Here is a 20,281-nt window from a genome sequence, read left to right on the forward strand (position 1 = left end):
AATTAATTAGTATATAAGAATCATACAATAATCAATCCTATTAAGAATCATTAACTCTTTATATAGCATTAGTTTCTTAATTTAAAGCTTCAAATACAGTTTTAAAGCTACCTACAACTGACAAAGAAAAACGGCTAATTGTGGGTTACCTTAAGTTTTTAAACCGACGCCGACAAGCGCGCCATTTGTAAACCACGCTGAATTGAATTTGAAGTTTATAAACGGCAGTAGAAAAGTGACCGTTATTTGTAATAACAGGTAATACCTAACAAATTATATCTATTCTCCTAAGTTATTTCATAAACAATTGTTTTTTAACAATTTACTAGTTGCAAAGCACATATATTAAAATGTCAACTTCTTACACACTGGAAGAAATTTTGGAAAGACAATGTGAAAAATTGCAAGATCTTGAAATTGCAACGATATTTGTTAAAAGTAAGGTTAAATTTGTATTCTTTAATTTAATATCTTATATTACAATATTTATATTTAATTTTATGTCCAGGCAAAGATGCAATGAAAGAAGAACTTCTTAAAATGCGTACAGCAGTCTCACAGAAATGTAATGATATAGAAATCATGAGGCAAAAATTGGATGAAATGAAGAAGCAGAATAATCAATGTAGAGTATGTTTCTTAATTCTTTATATTTTTACACATTTTGAGTTTAAATAAGTTTTAATTAGAGATCTAAAAATTTTAGGAATTAATGTTACATATCAAAGCTGTGAGTAAAAAAATCAATCACATGAAAAGAAATATTCCATCTGAGTTGATTCATGATTATTATGAAACTCAAAATTCCTTACCATTAAGAAGCATGGCGGGAGAGGAATTCACACCAGTACATACAGTAATAACTGACAATAGAGAAAAACAAGAAACTCCAATGATAGACTGTAAAAAAGTATTATTCAACGAACCTGAAGTTTGTCTTATGATATCTTTGATAGGCACGGATGAGTTCAGTAAAATCCCAAAGTACATTATTGGGAGACAATCTTTAGAAACAGTCAATAACTTTATAAATACCATCAATCAAATATTAAAAGCAAAATATATGTTTTTATCATTGGGGAAAGCTCATGCTAGAAAACAAGGCGATTTGAATCTTTATTTACACTATAAAAAACAGGAAATGGACATCTGTAATGATAATAGTAAGTTTTCTATTTTACATAACTGAAGTACATATTTTATTATTAAAGGTAAAAATTGTGTTTTAGAATATGTATACTTCTTCACTGGTGAAGATTATGAAAGACAAACGAAATCCAAATTAGACAAACTCAAATTAAATCTAATGATAGTTCTACGACATTGCAAAAGATTAAGGGAGCACAGGATAAAAAATGATGTCCGATATGTAATATTACCAAAATAATAATTAAATTATAGTAATAAATCAGGACATTATGTAATAAATGAATGTTTTATTGTACAAAAAGAGTAAAAATGTAATTTAGCAATTGTGCATCTATTAGTTATATTAATTGATACTATTGTAAAATATATTTTCTAATATCCTATTTCTTATAATTATTTTAAAATTTAATATCAAGGTTTTACTCAAATTAATTTGATTAAAAATGTATAACTAAGATATTAAATGATGAGAAATAAGCTCCTAACGTTCTTAAACTACGAAAATTTTTTAAGATTCGCTTTTGTTTCGGTCGTCGTGGGAGCGTGTTTATCAGAAACACTCAACTCATAAAGATTAGACTCCCTGTCGAATTGTTTCGACGAAACGAAGACTCAAGTTTAGTTTGCCATGAAAGAATTCTTCCCTTTTCAATTCCAAGGAACGAGGTAATCTGCTCTGAAATAATTTCGATCGTACGCTCCACTTGTGGAGATAAGATAGTCTAAAACTATCATTTTTTTTTTTTGTATTATTTAATAGTAACCTTATCGTATAATAATAATTTATTTCAACTAAGAAATTACACATCAATTTAACAATTTAATTGTAAAAAATGCATATTCAAAAAATCTCAACTTAATGATTAATATATTGAAGAAAAATGATATATAATTAATGTTATGAGAATAATTTTTCAAATATTATATGTAAAATTTAAAAAATGTAAATAATAAAATATTTTTCATTTAACACGAAAGCACGCGAAAATTATTATTGCTATATAGGATATTTCTCAAGAATCAAACAGTTCGAGCGAAAATTCATGATTATGTAACTTTTTATTTATTGTATAATATGTTTTTTCTTTAAAATATAAACGATTATTAATGTTAAATTTTTAGATAAAAAGAATTAGTAGATTTCTTCCAACATGAATAGCGGAAGAACGGAGTCGATTAGCACATTAAGCGAGCATGAAGATGATTTTGATGAATTCGAAGGATCAATTATTTGGTCCCAGGAGGAACCATTTTCCTCGAATGAAATTTTAGAATTAGCTCCGGATCCCGATAAACAAAATCGATTAAAATCTTTATGTCGTTTATGTGCTGGAGAAACTTTACATCCGATTTACATCTATTCCGAATTTGGCGAATCTTTGAAACTTTTGCATAAAATAAACACATGTTTAAGTGTTAAGGTAATTATTTGTTGAATTTTTTACTCCTTAGTACAAATTATACTAATTTTATGTAAATGTATAATTAATAAAATGAAAACATTAAGATCACTTATAGATAAATGAAACAGAAGGAATTTATATTTTTTTTGTTGCTATGCATATGAATTTTTCTATAATAATTAAATTTTTAAATATGATCATTAAATATGAACTTTTCCATAGGTAAAGAAAACTGATCCTCTCCCCAAACAACTTTGTCCAACATGTGTAGAAAAGATTACTTGGTGCAATGAATTCGATGTTCAGTGTATCAGAGCTGAGGAAACTCTCCTTGAAATTTTAAAGCAAAACCATTCTTTCAATAATGCTAGAAATGATATTCAAGAAAATTCTCAGGGGAATATTGATTCTTGTCCATTGTGTGTCGAAGGACGGATGAGAATTTACAAAGAAGATAAAGAGAATAGAAAAGATGTTGAACTGTATGATAGCGATATTGTTCTTGAGAGTAGTGATGAGGAACAGATTCCTAATGAAATTAATATTGAACAGAATGAGGAACCAGAAAACGAATCTATAACTTTGTTCTGTTTGGGTACCAAGCAGAAATATTTGAAATGTGGAGCTTGTATGAATTTGTATCATACAAAAGAGACTCTTGATGAGCATAAATGCAAACCTAATTTACAATGTACTTCCAAACCTTATAAGTGTGATATATGCTTCGCAACTTTCACGTTTGAAGAACGATTGCAGTTTCATCAACATTTTCATAAAGATGCAAAAGCGTTGTATTGCGAAATTTGCAAAATTACGTTTGGGAAGGAATTAAAATTGTTTTATCACTATAAGAGGTATTACCTAGAAAAATTATTATAGAAAAATTTAAGTAATATATCCATTTATTTTATTTGCAGATATCATTGTAAAGATGGTAGAGTATCTTGCTTACAATGTGGAAAACTATTTGAAAATCAAGAAGGATTAAAAAAACATGTATGTGTGGATGGAAAAACAAGACCTCATGTATGCGAAGTTTGTTCCAAGGGGTTCTGTGATGGATACACTTTGAAACGCCATGTGGTAACTCATCTTCCAGAAAAGCCATACAAATGTCCAGAATGTTCAAAAAGTTTCACACAGAAATCAAGACTGAATAAACACATTGCTGGGCACAGCATCATTTTGGAAAACAGTCAAACTATTTGGAGGTAGTATATTTGTTTTCGTATTATTCTTCAGTAATCAACAAGTTATGTTTTATAGGTGTATTCGTTGTGGTGAAGTCTTTGGAAGTTGCGAATCCACAGATGAACACTGCAAAAAACATGAGGAGAAAATTAGTCTTATAGAAGAGATGCAAGTATTGAAATTATACCATTGTGAATTCTGTAGCAGCCACTTTGCAGATATGGATCATTTAAAAACTCATAGAGAATCTCACGTTATTGAGAAACCATACTCTTGCAACCATTGTAACTCTACATTCAAATCTTTCGCAGAGGCTGTTCTTCACTGGAAAGAACACCCAAGAATATTCAAAGTGCTAGTAGTATTTTTGTGTGAGATTTGTGACAGAGATGTTAAGGAACTATCTCTGCTTTATAAGCATAAGCAGAAGAGACACCAACCAGTGCCTAGAAGATCAGAGAAGAGCAAAGAGAAGTTCATTTGTGAACTCTGTGGAAGTATTTTTGTGACTATAGAAGATTTCCAAGAACATGGAAAGTACAGATGCTCCAAATTCCCATGTGACATTTGTGGTAGTCTTTTACCAACTGCAAATTCTCTGAATGCTCATAAAAGAAGACATAGTGGATTAAGACCGTACGTATATTAAGTTATATTAATATTTTGTAATTTTTATGATTTTTTATTCTTATATAGATATGTTTGCAATATCTGTGGTAAAAGCTACACTCAATCCAGTCATATGTGGACCCACAAAAGGTTCCACATGGGTGTAAAACCCTATGCCTGTGAATATTGTGACCAGAGATTCACAATAAAGCCAGATCTGGCAGACCACACTAGGAAAAAACATACAAGAGAAAGACCATTCAAATGTGATGTTTGCAACAAAGCTTTCTTAACTGGTTCTGTCTTCTACCAACATAGGCTAATACATAGAGGGGATCGTAGATACAAGTGCCACTATTGTGAAAAAGCATTTACTAGAACAGAAGCTTTAAACAACCACATAAAGATTCACACTGGTGAAAAACCACATGCATGTGATGTTTGTGGAAGATGCTTTAGACAAAAGGGAGACATGAGAAAACACAGGCGAACACAACATATTGCCAAACAAGACACAAAATAGGTTAAGTTAAATATAATTATTAAATACTTTCATATAAAGACTTTATGATAATCTTTTGTTGTAATGAATTATTTTCAAACGTTATGTTGTGATTAATAAAATGTAAATAAAATTTTTATGATGGTAATGCTTTATAAATTATATTTAGAAAAAAAAGTTATGAATTATGCATATCAATTACTTTTAGGAATCTTTGTTCTTTTAAGGTTATGTAAATATTGGATGTATAAGAAAGGAATATCGTAAAAGGAAAGAAAAAGAATGATTGATATTGTAAAGTGATTTAAATTTGTATTCCTTTAAAATTAGGCGCGATAAGAAGCGCGAACAGGTGCGCAGATGCAACACGTATAGAACAGGTGATACGACCGATGTCTCGTGATTCGTACCACTGAATCTTACGACTATAACAAGTGCAATTGTTACTGATAAAGATTGCACACGTATGAGGTTTGATTTCGTTACAATAGAAATGATGACGAACTACAGATAAAAATCATTTCATAAGGTGCTCCACGTACCTGACACTCCTTTGTAAGTCTATGTTCGATCACTTTTTAATTTCAATTACAACGTTCACCGATCTTGTTTTCGACCTACATACTATAATAAAACGATATATAACGATCAGTTAAAACTCAATCGATGGTCCTTCTAATTACCTTATTCAATATTTATTGTCATTTTTAATGACACGTACCTAACCTAATTCAATTTGACATATGCGTATCATCACAATGAAAATGAGAATTTTGTATTTTTCATAGGGCTTTTATTACTTTTTAAATAAAATTATAAAAAATGTTGACGGCAAATGTTTTGATTTTGATAACACAAGTATCAAGAATTTCACTTGATGAATTATATTAAGAAATAGACATAAATATTTTATATAAATAGCAAAAAGTTTATACAATAATAGTTTTCTTCTTCAATCATAAGAAGACAAATATCATTTTTCAGAAGTTCCATGAAGAATGGCATTTCCTCCGCTAGTTAGTTCTACGCCTCCTCCTTTAGACAATCTAGGGGACTCTGAGGAAGATGAGTTTGGAGATTTTACTACTGGAGGTATAGATGGTAATTACATTTTTTACAAAAATATATAATATATAATAAAATTATACAATATGATATTATGAAAATATATAATGTTGTATACATTTCTATTATATATCAATATTTATATTCTAGGATTATCTGTATCATCAGATTCACCGCATAAGCTTGTAACTCCAGTCCAAACACCTTTAACATCTCAACATACTTCGCCGAGAGTAAATGGTATTCCAGAAATTCCAGAAAATTCTCAAATAAATGTCGCTCCAAAACCGACAATTACAGAGGACCTTTTAATACTTGAGAAAATAAATGATACTGTAAATAATATTAAATTCGGGACAGAAGTTGAGAAGTTGGATGAAATCATAGGAAATGATAGCAAAAAGAACTTGGGAAATGTGAACAATAATAATAAAGAAATTATTGTAGAGAGAGGGGTTTCTAATGGAGTTAATTTAAACAGCGAAAGCAATAGCTTTGAAGGAAACAAGAGGGAAGCTAATAATTTAGAAGATATAGAACCTTTAAGTCTAGATTTAGAAGATCCGACCGCCGCTCCTGACACGGTACAGTCATTAAACGATGCTATTTACGATTATGAAGATTCACAAAATTGGATTTCCAATAGCAATGCATCTACAGATATTTCGAAAGCAGATTGCTTTAAAATTCAAGACTCTGGAGTCACGTCCAATAATGTAAACAGTTTAAACAAAGACTTCAATGGAGAAAATAAAGAAGATTCGAATTTGGATTCAGAAGATACCATCGTAAAGTCGAAATTAGAAGATAAATCTGTAGAAAATCTGAATGTATCTATTAAAGAAGATGACTTTTCATTTGAAGTTGACGGTTTGGAATTTGTAAATGTTAAAAATTCAGTATTTTGTAGTCCTATTGAAAATGAGTTGAGCATTAATAACTCAAATAAGGAGTTTTTTTTGAAAGATCAAATGGAACATGAAATTGTCACAGATCTTCAGCTTTCTGAGATTGAAGATGACCATTACTCTGCACCACTGCCAGATATTTCCAAGTGTCCAAACGAAGAATTTAGCGACTTCAAGTATGATTCTATGTTGGAAACTTCAATTGCCACACTTCAGCCAGAGTTTCCTGACTATTCCACGGAAACGGGAGAGAAGAAAGAAGAAATGCTAGTTCAAGATGACGATTTTGGTGATTTTACAAATTTCTCCGAGCATACGCAATTCGAGAAACTAGATGAAACAAATGTACCTGATAAAAAAAACGAGGAAGATGATTTTGGAGATTTCAGTGATTTCGAAACAACATTCGAGCAGCCTTCAGTAGAACAGTCGCAAATTAGTCTAAAAGAGTCAATTTGTCGAATAGAAAATAAAAGCGTGAGTTTCTTTTATATTTATCTTCTTTGAATCAACTACTAGAAATTTGCATAAATTTTCTTTAGGCTGCTAACAAAATAGAGGACATAATAACTACCATGTTTTCAATGGACTCTGAGCAATGTGAGATTGAGATACAGCCATTGATAAGTGAGGTGGACGAAGTCTGGCAGAGTATTAAAAATGTTGAGGAAACGAATGCTTTGACGTACCAATGGACAAACAGTTCCAGCAACAATGTATTGCTAAACTCTCTTGGTATTGATTCTCGTAATATCGTGAGTAACATTTGCTTGTATAGAATGGTACAATAGATCGAAGATTAAATTTAAGAACTCGCAGTTATTCGGGCCGAGATGGAACCCGAATGTTCCAAGATTTGCTGCGAATCTTGGCTTTACTCCATTAGAGCCAATCAAAGCCACAACTGATCCTCAACCAGTTGCTTTGTCGAATGTCAGCAAATCCCAAGCTTCAACTAATTCAGAAGTAAGTTTTTAAATACAATGCTCTTCGGATAAGCGATTACATCTTTCCCTAGTTAAGATTTCATGGAATCTTGTTATTGATGACAATTAGAAGTACTAAACTTTCAATTAGGTTTTCATAAAATTATTATTAAATAGTTTCTGAAATTCTTTTGATTATTTAAGTAGTATTCTACTAATAATTAATAATATTGCACACAGTATATTTGATCATAATTAATATTGATATAATTTTATTAGGAAGTACCTGCTGCTCAATTCGATTGGAATAGTTCTGGGCTTGTTAATCCCTTAGAAGCTAGTAAGTATTCAGACCAATGTATGTTCATGTTACAATTTCATTAGTTTTATTTTGCTACTACAATATCAGGTATTCTTTAATAGACAAATAAAGGAGTACCTCACATTTTAGTATAAAAATATTTAATTGCTTTATTCACTTTGCATTTGCAATTATGTTTTGTGTAAAGTGTGCTAATTACTGGGAATATTCTTTGATAAATCGTGTAATCTAGGTGGTGGGTTATCTGCTCTTCTACCTCTGGACTTTTTGTGTCCCTTCGATCCTCTACTAACATCCCACAACTCCACCAATTCTGAATCCTATCGTCGACCAAGTAGCGCAAGGAATCCTATTAATCATCGTAAGTCTTAGGCTTGTATTTGTATAGCCAGAACACACAGACACATTAGATTGTTTTACTGCATGCTTCTACTCTATCGTAATACACATCTATATCCAAAATCACCGCTTTCAAATGAAATCTTTTACAAAACAACAGATATCCCAGAAGTAAATGTAAATCGGGAACGATGCAATTCAGTGTCAAAAGTGGAGACGATAGATTCTCTGGAGAATGATATCACGAAGTCACAGAATACGAAACGTTCACAATCTTCGAAAATGATCGAACCTTTGCCTGTTCCACGTGCACCAGAATGGAAGAGGAAAACTGATCTCGACTCAGGAAATAAACAGAAGAGCACAAGTATTCAAAGAGGCATTCCAATGGAGAAACAATGCCTACCAATAGAAAAGCAGTTTTTATCAATTGATAAACAGTACACGAGCGAAAGACAATTCGTGTCGGTTGAGAGATCGTTTCCGTCAAGTGACAAACAGTATTCATCAGCGGAGAAATCGACGACGGGAGACGTTTACCGTGGCAAGCCTATGACCAAGAGATCCGGATCCGAGCACGTAGTAATGGATAGATTCGGTCGGATAATGCCGATTCAGCCAGAAACAGCGAGGATATTAAACCGTTTGCCGGATCTTTCGTTCCTCAGCGCTAGAACTTTGATGCTCGATCGGGAACACAAGCAGCTCGCCTGCGAAATGGGCGTTATAACTCGTAAAATGCCTGGCTGAGTAACGTCGGTCTGAGCGCGAGTTTGAAAGGTCAGAACATTCGATAGATCTCACTCTGTCCCGTGGACAAATTGATGAGACGTAGAGACGAAGGAGAAAAGACGTTCCGCTAACCTTTCAAACCCGCGCTTGGGCCGACCTTTGATCCTAACCTATATTTTCCCCCTGAAAAAAGAAGAAAAAAAAGCACTGACTGATAAAGTATTCTGTATTCTTCATTCAGGAAGGTAAAAAAGAGATATGGGATATGCGAGACGATGGATGTTTATTTTCTGCTCATAAAAAGGAGCTATTCCACAATACAGATTTTCTATCATTTTTGCATGATAAAATGGCGGTATAGAACCTTATTACTTTGTTCACGAAATGGAGTCATAATATTTTATCATTTAAGATGTGATCATTTCCAGATCTCTAGACACTTCCGAGTATTAGTAATGAAAACATCACTCATAGTATGTAATACACAGTTTTTCTATGTTATTTCTTTTAACTCAGGTATGGATATCTTTCGACCTTTCTCCCAACTTCTTTATTTCTTGCTCCCAGATGTGGACCAATACATGTATACTTTAAAGTAGCTTGTATAATATGATTAGACAGTATGATTATACATACAGTATGACTAAATTTAAATTTATATTTCTAACCATATTTGTTTTAGATAATAAAAGAACTCTTGCACTGATATATGGTGAAGTTCTTATTAGAAATAATTCATATTTTTGTTTTCAACTTTGCTTTTTAATTATGGTATAGTTTGTTGATATAATATGTGTTGCTAATTAATTATTTACGTGCTTGTAAGCTTTGTAAGCAGAATGTACTTAATCTTTTATACGTACTGACTCTGTTCCGTGAACAGGTGTAAGAATGAGTAAGTTAGTGGTGCAGCCAGAAATTGTTAATGGAGGCATACTACAATGTCACAAGTTAGTTTCATAGTTGATTAAGAAAGAAATTATTATTTTGAGAAAAAATATTTTTCAATTTTGTATTCAATTATGCCTCCATAAAAATTATACTTTATATACGCATTTTTATTTTGTAAAGCATATTAAAAATATACGTATTCTTTATCCATGTGAAAAGAGGATAATACCTGAAAGTAACGAATTAATCGAACTGTTAACAATTGTTATTTCAGTGAAGTTTGTACTACCTGACCGCACCACAGTTACAGATAGTTAGTGATATCGAATATTCGATACTCGAGTTAAGACTTACTACCAATACTACATTCAGAGGGAATTGTCATGAACATACTTGGCGTTCAAAAGTGACTTAACAAATAATAACAATAAGATATCGTAGGCAAATATAAAAGTATTCGTGAGAAACTTAATAGGGGTTGCTTATACCTTTGACATTTGATAACTATTATTTTTCGTAGACTGAATGTTCTTACTATAGTATAATGATTTAAAGCCCAACCAGATATTCTATTATTAGCAAGGAGAGGATTAATCTTGAGTGGAAGATTTGAAAGGAATTGAGGCGATTATGGGCGTTTTATATAATAGATATATTATATATTTTATTTATAATCCTATTATCAAAGAAAATGTCCAAGGTGTTAAGCAAATGGTATATTCTAATTGTAAAAACGTTAATACGTTAAAACGTTATTAATTTTATCTAATTGTGTTTTAATATTATATCTTAGGCATTATAATTACTCTGTTATAAGTATTTATTATCTAATTACATTTGTTTTATGTTCTGTGCACACAGCTAATTTTTTAAATTAATATATAAAAAAATGGTGATATGGTGATATTTACAGTCTTTTATTTTTTAATAATCGCTTCTGTAATCATTCAGTGTTGCTGAAAATCTTCTACGCAAGAACAATGTTCTCTTACATACAGGATAGATTAGAGGGAAAGCCTGTGTCATTGAATTGGTACTAGTCTTAAAACTTACACATAGAATATGGAAATACTTTACTCTTATTTCTACTGTGTCAATAAAAACTCTTATTTTTATTTTATTAGTCGTATTGAATCAATACCAAATATTATATTAACCACTGCTTGAAAATGATGCTAACATAAATATGTGTACTCACACATATTACTTTAAAGTGCATATACACACATTCATGGTTCAAGGGGCACCTATATAGTATAGAATATAATACATTCTTTTCTTTTTTTTTTTGTTCTATGAAAAGTTTAGGAAAATTACTAATTTGCCAGTGGAATCATGTCCATCGTTATACACGTCAGGCGTAGTCGTGCGCCGACTGGTACGGACAGGTACCAAATGCCACAAGGTCACGACTCGTGTGCCCGTATACATGAAGGAAGAGAGTTAACGCGAGAAGAAGAGAGAAACCTTTTATTGTGCGGCTCACTGTTGCGCCGGCAAGGTGCGCAACCAATGAACAGCAAAATAACAGGTGAAAGAACATATACGTCGCACTAGAGATGTGTGCTCTTAGCAGGAATGAATTTTTATGAACTCGCATGCAAAGAGTAGCTTAAACAAATACTTGCAACATACATTGTCCGAAAAGAACTACTGAAGAATACGACAAAATAAATATAATATGGAAAATGTACTCAAAATTATTGATTACTTTCCCAGTAATGATTGGTCTTAATACTAGTTGCAACAGTCAGAATTGGTATTGGTGTATTACTAGTCAGCCAGGAATATTTTTTTATAAGAGGCTGGTGCCATAATTTATGAAGAAGATAAATTTGAAGTTACATATAGAATACCTAAACAGGATATTGCCACAATTAGGTTAAGACTCTGGACAGAGTAAAAGTCATGAATCAGGTTGAATTAAAAATTTGCTAAGGTCACGTTAATGTGCATTCTAACACATTTTATGCTGTGTAGGTCACCCGAATGACAAATTATGTAAGATTAGCACGAATAAAATATTTAATATTTAATAAAAATATAGTATACTAAAATTTAATAAAAATACAACACGAGATGTATTAATTTTAAGGAATATTAAAGTCTTCGATGAAGATTAAAATGTATTAAGAGATGAATTAAAAGACCAGCGATGTGCGGTAATTCTATGAAGAGGAAGTGGAGAGATGTAGTATTTCCATGTGACTGGACAATAGAAAAGGTCGGGCATGTCTTGTGGTATTTGCTTTGACTAATAAATGCGTTTGCGAGAAAACGCAGGAGTCGGCAACTTGTCGTTCTCTCGAGCGGCACCACCGGGCACGGGTGGCACGAGTTCACGCTATACAATTTCATTCACAAACAGTGTACGTAAAGACAAATTGCAGGTTTCCCTCTCGAATACATGCCACTCCCAATTAATTCCGCCGCTACGTAGTTGATCCTCGTTTTTACTTACAGATACTGAGATATTTGATCGCATACTTTTCCACTTCTATCATCCCTTAAATCTTTTTCAATTGAATATTAGACAGAGACTAATATTTATATAATAATAATATTTTACTAGAAGAATATTACAAATTTTTGTAATTTTCTTCCAATTGGAAAATTTGTCTTTAAAATATTATAAAAACATTTAGAAAATTTAAATACTACTTGAAAAAATTTGTTATTGTAGAAAAGTATAAGCAGGTTGGGTCATTTGGTCAATAAATGCGTTTCCGTACAAAAGAATTCAAAGAATAGATGCAGCTTTCAGATCCGTTAAGATCTGTAGATGAAGTCAAAACAGGTCTGAGGGACGATATTACCTGAGGTCAGGTAAATTCATCCTGTTTACATTCGTTCTCTGCAACTTTCTTTTCAAAGGACAGGAAAACGAATCTTAGAAATGAAACACAATAAAACTATCAATAAATTTTATATTATACGAAATGCAATATATTAAAATAATTAATAAGTTATTTTTTAAAAAATTCCACTCCTTCGACACGTATGAAGGAGTGGAATTTAAAAAAAAAAAAAAATGGTGGTTTAAATGATGGTTTAAGAAGAATGATCTTTAGGTACAGTGGCTCGTGAAAGTATTCTCACACATTTTATGAACATATTAAATGTTATACGAACCATTTAAAAATTTCATTAGCGTTGTAATGGCAATAATACTCAACTATCATGATTATATTGTTCAAATTTGAAATGATTCTGAAAACGTATACGGAAGTTGCAAGATATTTGATAGCATATATTTCGTAAAGGTTACACAAGTATTTAAACAAATAGTTATTTAAAATATTAATAAATCACAGACCTTAGTGAGACCATTTTTTATGTTTATTACATGCTTAAGGTGACTATTCTTATTCATCTTACAATTTTTATATCTATTTTCAGATTGGATTCAAATTTTATCAATATGATCATGGAAGTCTTACCTCATTGCAGTGTTAAGGAAATTTCAAAATGTTTTATATAACACGTACAATATAAGCATCAAAGTTTTCTGTGGCAAGTGTACGAATATTTTTTGCATTACACTGTACGCATAGAGGAAATCGATCGTTTAAGTTGACTGCTAATCGATTATTTCCAATGATCGCCTTTTACGTCGTATTTAATATCCATGTCACAACGTTCACAGGTATTCGCTAGCTAAATCCTATCTTAGTGGAGGATTTGTCACACGTGGTCCTTAGAGCCCTTTCACGCGCATGTGCGGTGACATCAGTCTCGAGCCCCTGTAATCGGCGCGTGTACACGCTTCGAAGTTAGTCGTTCGCTGACCGCGGCCGCGTTGATGTTGCGCGTGGGAGCCATGAACTGAATCCGAGAGTAGCTCGTGCTCTTTTCGCGTTCTTTTTTTTTTCTTTTCCTTCGTCTTCCTTCCTGTACCAAGGGATCGTATTTGCTTTTCGTCTCGAGAAGAGCACGCACGCGCAACAGATAGTTTCTGCAACATCTGCTAACAAGTGTATTTTACAATCAACGTTTCTTAACCCTCAGAAAGGAACTTACAAAATTATCGCAAGTTCTGCGTTTCGAACATTCTTCATTATCTCGTACAAAACACGTTCTTCTCCCACTATTCACATTGTTTTGTATATTTCCTGATTTAAAGTGTATTTAATAAAGTACAGTTTCGACTCGAGTCGAACGGTGTAACATTGTAAGAATCTTGGTGCCGGCAGAACAGTGGAGACAAAAATTGTGAGAAGTGTGCGGTGAGCAGGACGGTGCGATGGCAGTGGCTGCGGGGCCACGCCGGCCACGCACGCTCCTCTTCGGTGGTAAATATTCTTCCGGGAATACTTTTGGGACGAAGAACCTGTGGTCGATCCTCGATGGGCTTCCGCTGATCTTAGTCTTAGCTGGTGTCGCACAGGTTGCCGCCCTCAGGATGGGTAAGTGAATCTCCATTTCTTGGATGGTTGCTTCACACTATTTACTTTTAGGGAAAAAACTGCTCGCGATGGTATCCCAATTAACACATTCAATGTAGGGAAGTATTTTTACAATTACTATCTTTCAGAATTACGACCAGAAAAGATATTTTTTAGTTAGTTCTACTTAAAAAGTGGCTAGAACACATGTTAGATTATTGAGAAATATCTAAGAAAAGATGATATCGATATATGCGTCGACTTCGTATTGAACATGTTAATTTCTTGCTTCGCAGTTTCATGACATAATAGCAGTGTCTCAGCATCATAGATTAGGTTAAACTGGTCAACTTTGTAGACAATTCCAATAGATTCGAATGAGAAATAAAATGAAACGACGTTATATTTTGAAAATTTATTTTTATTTTGTAAAACAAGAGTAAAGTCAAATAATCAAAATTGGTAAAAGTCATTAAACTTTGTGTGTAATTACCAAGATTATCTTACATATATAGAAGAAAATTTGTTTAAAAATTGATTGAGATAACGATGTTTAGTTATTAAAGTAAAATCTCAGATTTCATAGTAGGTATTTAATATGTGTGCCATTTGAATGCTATATTATTCTCGTAAGATTTTCTATTTAAGCCACGTGTCCCACCCAGTGGGACCCATATTATAAACCCATATTATAAATACAGCTCGAATGGAGAGCTCAATGGAAAATAAGAGGTCCACGCGACATTAAATCTATTAAATGAACGTTAATCTATTATAGTCTGCAAAATAGTATCAGTTTCGAAATTTTGTAACATTATATATAGGAAATCATTTGTCTGGGTCGTAATCATAATCCGTGCCGTGATTGTCATTTGATATCATAAGGCAAGGGGTAAAATTCGTTCAATTTTTATACGAAATTGCACAGCAACCTGTTCGCGATCACGAGCGTCTGCGCATACATACCGCGCATAGATCGATGTTTTTCGATATGAATCCTTGTGACTTCGAAAGGAACCGTTAAAACGTTTAATGACAGCTATCGAGTTTCCACGCATGTAGTTTTATGTGGATCTCTCTTGTTTTTGCAATATTTTCAGAATAGTAGAATGATTATTGAATAGCAGCTTATTTTAGTCTTGAATTTAGCCTAATGAAATGATTTTTGTTTGGTCTTATGAATCTTGTTTTCATTTTTTCTTTTTTATCTTATTGAACGTTGCATGGTAACAATTGCGTGCACAAAAAGCACAAATAGCTAACCTATCAACTATTATCATTTATTACCATTCTGCGAAGTTTCATGTTTAATTATCAATTCTACAAAGTCAAATATACGTACACACTCTCGTTGGCCTTTGTTCCGTTGGATGAATGAAGATTTGTTTGCTTTGATGCGCAAGAAATAATTGAATTTCTTCTCTTCTTTCTCTCGTGTGTGGTTTACTTTATATCTCTCTGTTTGGGAAATCGCATGGTTTTATGGTTGAATATTTTAGAAGTTTCTTAGAACCACATAGTTGATACGCAATCTATCAATTGAATCTCTAGTTTTCTTTTAACATAACTCAGGTTAATTAATCTTTTAGGATGATTAAAGTAAGATAAATTTCATGGATTAAAAAAATTGTCAACAATGTGAATGATTTAGATAAGAAATAACATTTCAGAAAATGGTGTGCAAATACAATGTAATATTTTGCAAAAATTAAATATTATGGTGTGATGTGTATATTTTAATTTATCGCGGCTCCCGCAAAGTGTGCAAAATATAGAGGATTCGCGTGGCAATCAACATGTTAAAATAATCTCGTTCTCTTTTCATATGTGTATGAAAAATATCCCGAAGGATGACAAACAGTTGATAATGCGAGAAAAGAGCTGATTATTGTGAATGAGGATGCTAAAAAAATTATAGGGTGATGCAACCGTTGATGACCTCAAAATTACTTTTATGACCCCTTTCAAGGCCATTATTACTCTCGATATTTAAACATGTCTTTTAATTTTCGAGAAACGCGTATTTATTTATTGTCTCTGCTTTGATTAATTAATTAATAACAAATCTACTTAAATACAATTGTACAGAAAGAAGTTTTTTAGATTGTTCAAACAACCTGTTTTCATCTTATGCATATTCTTTGATAACTTTTGAATTTCTGGTTTTAAATGGAGCTGGTTGGTTGCAGCGGCGTGAAATTTTAGAAATGGTTAGAGTGGTCATTCTCGATCTAATTCTGGTTCTGTTACAAATGCTATACCGTCGAGATTGCGGTCGTTTTTGCATCGAGGCATCTCCGGCCACTGCTTTCTCTGCTCCCCGCTAGGTGTACGACTTATCGCATGTGCTTTTCCTCGGGCGTCCGACTTTTTAAAAATCCCACCTCGCATGAGAATGCAGTTAACGAATCGAGTTGAATTTACCGTTAACCCCGTTGCTGCTGCGACTTTTGTTCAATGTAACGCGATTCTAATCCCTAAACTGCGAAAAGTCACTGGAATTTCGTAATCATTGAAACCATCGAATCTTCGCTTATTAAATATGATTCGCAGGGTTATAAAGACAAGGCTAAGAATTTGCAAAGTAAAAGTATTTTAATCTTTAGAGACCGCTAAAAGTTGCTGGAATTTTGAGATCACTGAAACCATCGAATCTTCTTTCAAATCTTCACTTGTTGAATACACTTCGAAAAACTATATAAATCAAAATAGAAATTTAAGGGATAGGCAAATTAAGGATATTCAAATTCATGTTTTGTCACATAACCTAAACTTGTAAATTTTATTGTACGAATGAAAAAAGATATTTGGGCATGTTTTTTTTTTTATATCTAGAGTGAATTTATGATCAAATTAAGACGCTCCTTTACAAGGAAGCAGAGAAAAATAGCGTTTGTATTTTGGATACAAAAACAAGAACTTTGCGCGTTTTATTGCCCGCGGATATGGAATGATATATATATATATGAGAGGAAAAGGAAGAAGATAAATAATGACCTCGAGATTCGAAGGTAGTTTTCTGTGAAAGGTAAAATGTACAAGTTGACCTTTCCGGGTAGCAGTAGTTAAATTTAGCAGTATTGCCGGTCCTGTTTCTGCCCAAGCACGATGCGATTAATAAAAGTACACCAGAACAACTCAATCGTTAAAAATTATGAAAATTTTTATTATGAAATATACAAAATATATATATATGTGCACAGCGCATACACATACACATATTTATGCTTGGTCAACGAAAAATGTCAGTTATTCGGCACAAGTTGTTACACCATCTGGTCACATGAAACTCGAAGAAAATGCAGACGGATGTAAAACAGGCAAATATTTGTAATGCGGTTTTATTTTTCTTAACAAACATTGCTTATGAATATTAAAATGTCTTATCACCCGAGAAATAACGTGTTTTGCAATACACAATTGCTCACGAAAGTAATTTGCGCAATTGCAAAATTTTTTTATAAATATATCATCCGTATTATACAATACATTTTGAAATTTCATTAGCGTTCTAATGAGATAAGATCATCATAATTATATTGGTAAAATTGATAAATGTATGTATGTATATGGAGTTACAAGATATTGACCCAATAATATAGGAGGATCAAATTAGTTCGTAAAATTCAATAACATGAAATATTTGAAAAAAGATGAGTAAAGACAAGTAGATAAATATGTAGTACGTAACACTCGTAATATGGCGCTAGTGTCGTCACACATGAAGATTTTCTATGGAAAGCATTTGAATACTTTCCTAAGCCACTGTATGCGTGAAATCTTAAACGAGGAGTGGGTCATCCGCCAAACTGTCTTGAACGTTTCGACGCGTTTTCTTATTCTCTAATCCGTCCGGAAGGCAACGAACACAGTCCGATGATCGTTGCCGCAAACGAAATAAACACAGATGAATGCTGTGTGGCCACGCAATCTTTACGAAACCGGTTCCACTTGTAGCCTTAGTTTGCGTGTAAACCGATCGTGATTTTTTTGAGAACCGAACGACGTGCTCGTTCTACACAAGCTCCTCCGTTTCTATTCGATGATTTCACGTGAAATTTTTTCACCAAACCGTAAAATATAGCTGTATGATTTCAACAGACAAATTGAGGTTATTATAAATTAGTAATTACTTATTTCAAATGACAACTGAAAGATCTCGAGATTTTGAAATACTACTCTATCGCTGAGGTTTTCCTTCCTTTTCGGATTTTTCTTCCCTTCCTTGGATTGATTATATCTAATTAGATTTTATTAAGTACTCACTTGTACGATCGAATGATCGATACGATCGAGGGCTACCGTGACGCGCTGCATCTAATGCGCTATTCGCACAGGTCCAAGTTTTGTGGAGAGAGAAAAACCGGTTTTTCGAACTCGTAGTAAACACGACGAAGGAGAATGCTCCGAATTCTCGAGGACTCGCATACCTTGAGCTTCTTCTAAGCTTTGTTTTATATTGCTTCACGAAAATTTTCCTTCTTAGTAGAGTTATACTCTAAAATCTCGTAATTGACCGCCATCTTGGTCCATCTCCATTTGGTGTTATTATATATCACCGTTAGTAAATTGAACTACTTTGCGAATGTACAACGAAAGTTATCATTATTGTTAGATCTTTATTTTATTTTCATTAAATTTGTTAACCAATAATAAAGCTGGGTTTACATTAGTCCAGTCGCTGAATCAAACCATTATATTTCAGTTGATTGACTAGAAATCGATCGATGTTTACATTCTTGAAGTGTTAGATTAGAAACACTACTACGCTTCAGCCAGTACTGGATTAGGTCGTCTATATGTTTCCAGTAATGCTGGGGATGAACAGTCGATTGAAAACTTTCAATACAGTCGTTGGACTGGATTGTTCACTGGAATGACGGTACTGTACTGAAATGAAAATACTGTCTACGTTATTCTTGTTACGATTCAATGCTGGATTGGATCACTGGACTGGAAAGTTACTGAACCAATGTAATCCCAGTTTAATTAAGTACAAGGCTCTATATGCATAAGAACCCTGTAGAAATATTCTATGTAGAGTCAAGGATAAAATATAAGTGGATAGATAGTGGAAATATGAATGAACTTTAATCGAACTAGTACTAATATTATATATTTAAGTTTTATTTATTATATTATAATACATACATTATTTAGTAAAAAATCGCCATTAATATTTGTGTAAACAAGCTGTATTTAACGAAACTTCATTGAGACTTACATTTTTTTTTACTTTTATACTTATTTTTATTTATGGTAAATGATAAGATGAAGTATGAACTTGTGAATCGGTATAATATTCGTTAGGTTTATTAGATTTCTTCTAGGAAAAAAACCTTCTCTGTTGTTTCTGTAAATGAGTAAAAAAAGTATCGGTCCACATACATATGTAGATCTACCGCGCCTACCGGAACCGATAACACGTTGGTGCGAATCGTGGATTTAAATGCCCCGGCCTTGAAAGGTTAAACGTCAATTTCGAATAAATGATAAATGATAAATCGGCTGAGGTCAGTTGAAAACCTTTGTAGCCAGATAATTGAATTTAAAGATCAATGAAAATGTGTATCACTACATTAGAACGTCTTAATCGTACGCTTGTCTAACATATTTCTATAAGTTAAATCATTAGTTTAATTAAAACTTTCTTTTACGGCTTTTGAAATGAAATTCCAATTATAAAGAAATGTGATGTATGCACGGGATTGTGTTTTGTATTCCAGAAGATCAGTGAACTATTCAAAGACCTGAAAATATGAAAAAAGATCCGTATAGTCATGTATCTGAGTAACTCGATTCCGTTTTGTATAATCGCCATATTGTATTTCAACACGCACCACGAGACGAACGTATTAT

General features: G+C 32.6%; 4 protein-coding genes and 1 long non-coding RNA gene across 13 annotated transcripts in view; 4 read left to right on the forward strand and 1 right to left on the reverse strand.

The window, feature by feature from the left end:
- Nucleotides 1-63: 63 nt before the first annotated feature.
- LOC126925320 (spindle and kinetochore-associated protein 1-like) lies at nt 64-2,126 on the forward strand. 5 transcript variants are annotated; one of them, XM_050740731.1, is made up of 6 exons: nt 64-258; nt 330-438; nt 509-630; nt 707-1,163; nt 1,212-1,369; nt 1,663-2,126. In XM_050740731.1, exons 2-6 carry the CDS (start codon nt 351-353, stop codon nt 1,873-1,875), a joined length of 1,038 nt encoding a protein of 345 aa, XP_050596688.1. In that variant the 5' UTR covers nt 64-258; nt 330-350; the 3' UTR covers nt 1,876-2,126. The 5 variants fall into 5 exon arrangements, with proteins under 5 accessions (XP_050596688.1, XP_050596686.1, XP_050596690.1 ...); XM_050740729.1 differs by having other exon boundaries at nt 66-438; XM_050740732.1 differs by having other exon boundaries at nt 80-438; nt 1,230-1,369.
- On the forward strand, nt 1,690-5,517 carry LOC126925309 (zinc finger protein 678-like). 2 transcript variants are annotated; one of them, XM_050740707.1, is made up of 7 exons: nt 1,690-1,815; nt 2,272-2,570; nt 2,775-3,406; nt 3,470-3,763; nt 3,819-4,379; nt 4,440-4,875; nt 5,082-5,517. In XM_050740707.1, the coding sequence occupies exons 2-6, from the start codon at nt 2,301-2,303 to the stop codon at nt 4,873-4,875; spliced, it is 2,193 nt and encodes a 730-aa protein (XP_050596664.1). In that variant the 5' UTR covers nt 1,690-1,815; nt 2,272-2,300; the 3' UTR covers nt 5,082-5,517. The 2 variants fall into 2 exon arrangements, with proteins under 2 accessions (XP_050596664.1, XP_050596663.1); XM_050740706.1 differs by lacking the exon at nt 5,082-5,517 and having other exon boundaries at nt 4,440-4,991.
- LOC126925334 (uncharacterized) lies at nt 3,437-5,802 on the reverse strand. The gene is made up of 4 exons (XR_007713868.1): nt 5,576-5,802; nt 5,397-5,478; nt 3,931-4,067; nt 3,437-3,869 (listed from the first exon to the last, which is right to left on the reverse strand). It is a non-coding gene; the product is annotated as an uncharacterized LOC126925334 (long non-coding RNA).
- LOC126925307 (putative uncharacterized protein DDB_G0282499) lies at nt 5,261-11,157 on the forward strand. Of its 4 annotated transcripts, none has more exons than XM_050740702.1 (8): nt 5,261-5,409; nt 5,839-5,955; nt 6,070-7,304; nt 7,370-7,582; nt 7,638-7,793; nt 8,033-8,093; nt 8,308-8,436; nt 8,575-11,157. In XM_050740702.1, the coding sequence occupies exons 2-8, from the start codon at nt 5,853-5,855 to the stop codon at nt 9,162-9,164; spliced, it is 2,487 nt and encodes an 828-aa protein (XP_050596659.1). In that variant the 5' UTR covers nt 5,261-5,409; nt 5,839-5,852; the 3' UTR covers nt 9,165-11,157. The 4 variants fall into 4 exon arrangements, with proteins under 4 accessions (XP_050596659.1, XP_050596660.1, XP_050596661.1 ...); XM_050740703.1 differs by having other exon boundaries at nt 7,647-7,793; XM_050740704.1 differs by having other exon boundaries at nt 5,839-5,946.
- A 2,566-nt stretch (nt 11,158-13,723) lies between these two features.
- The window catches only part of LOC126925302 (low-density lipoprotein receptor-related protein 2), a 38,144-nt gene continuing 31,586 nt past the window's right edge, over nt 13,724-20,281 (forward strand). The window contains exon 1 of the mRNA XM_050740683.1: nt 13,724-14,443. Within this exon, the coding sequence (XP_050596640.1) occupies nt 14,281-14,443 (163 nt within the window). The 5' untranslated portion in view covers nt 13,724-14,280. The remainder of the gene's footprint in view (nt 14,444-20,281) is intronic.

This window comes from Bombus affinis, chromosome 16, assembly GCF_024516045.1.
Source record: "Bombus affinis isolate iyBomAffi1 chromosome 16, iyBomAffi1.2, whole genome shotgun sequence".
NCBI classification, from domain to species: Eukaryota; Metazoa; Arthropoda; class Insecta; order Hymenoptera; family Apidae; genus Bombus; species Bombus affinis.

Coding starts and splice junctions, on each gene's coding strand:
- LOC126925307 (XM_050740702.1), top strand. CDS start 5,853: ATGGCATTTCCTCCGCTAGTTAGTTCTACGCCTCCTCCTTTAGACAAT. Junction 5,956..6,069: donor TACTACTGGAGGTATAGATG/GTAATTACATTT, acceptor TTTATATTCTAG/GATTATCTGTATCATCAGAT. Junction 7,794..8,032: donor AAGCTTCAACTAATTCAGAA/GTAAGTTTTTAA, acceptor TAATTTTATTAG/GAAGTACCTGCTGCTCAATT.
- LOC126925309 (XM_050740707.1), top strand. CDS start 2,301: ATGAATAGCGGAAGAACGGAGTCGATTAGCACATTAAGCGAGCATGAA. Junction 3,407..3,469: donor TTGTTTTATCACTATAAGAG/GTATTACCTAGA, acceptor TTTTATTTGCAG/ATATCATTGTAAAGATGGTA. Junction 3,764..3,818: donor AACAGTCAAACTATTTGGAG/GTAGTATATTTG, acceptor TATGTTTTATAG/GTGTATTCGTTGTGGTGAAG.
- LOC126925320 (XM_050740731.1), top strand. CDS start 351: ATGTCAACTTCTTACACACTGGAAGAAATTTTGGAAAGACAATGTGAA. Junction 1,164..1,211: donor GGACATCTGTAATGATAATA/GTAAGTTTTCTA, acceptor TTATTATTAAAG/GTAAAAATTGTGTTTTAGAA. Junction 1,370..1,662: donor TAAAAAATGATGTCCGATAT/GTAATATTACCA, acceptor AAATTTTTTAAG/ATTCGCTTTTGTTTCGGTCG.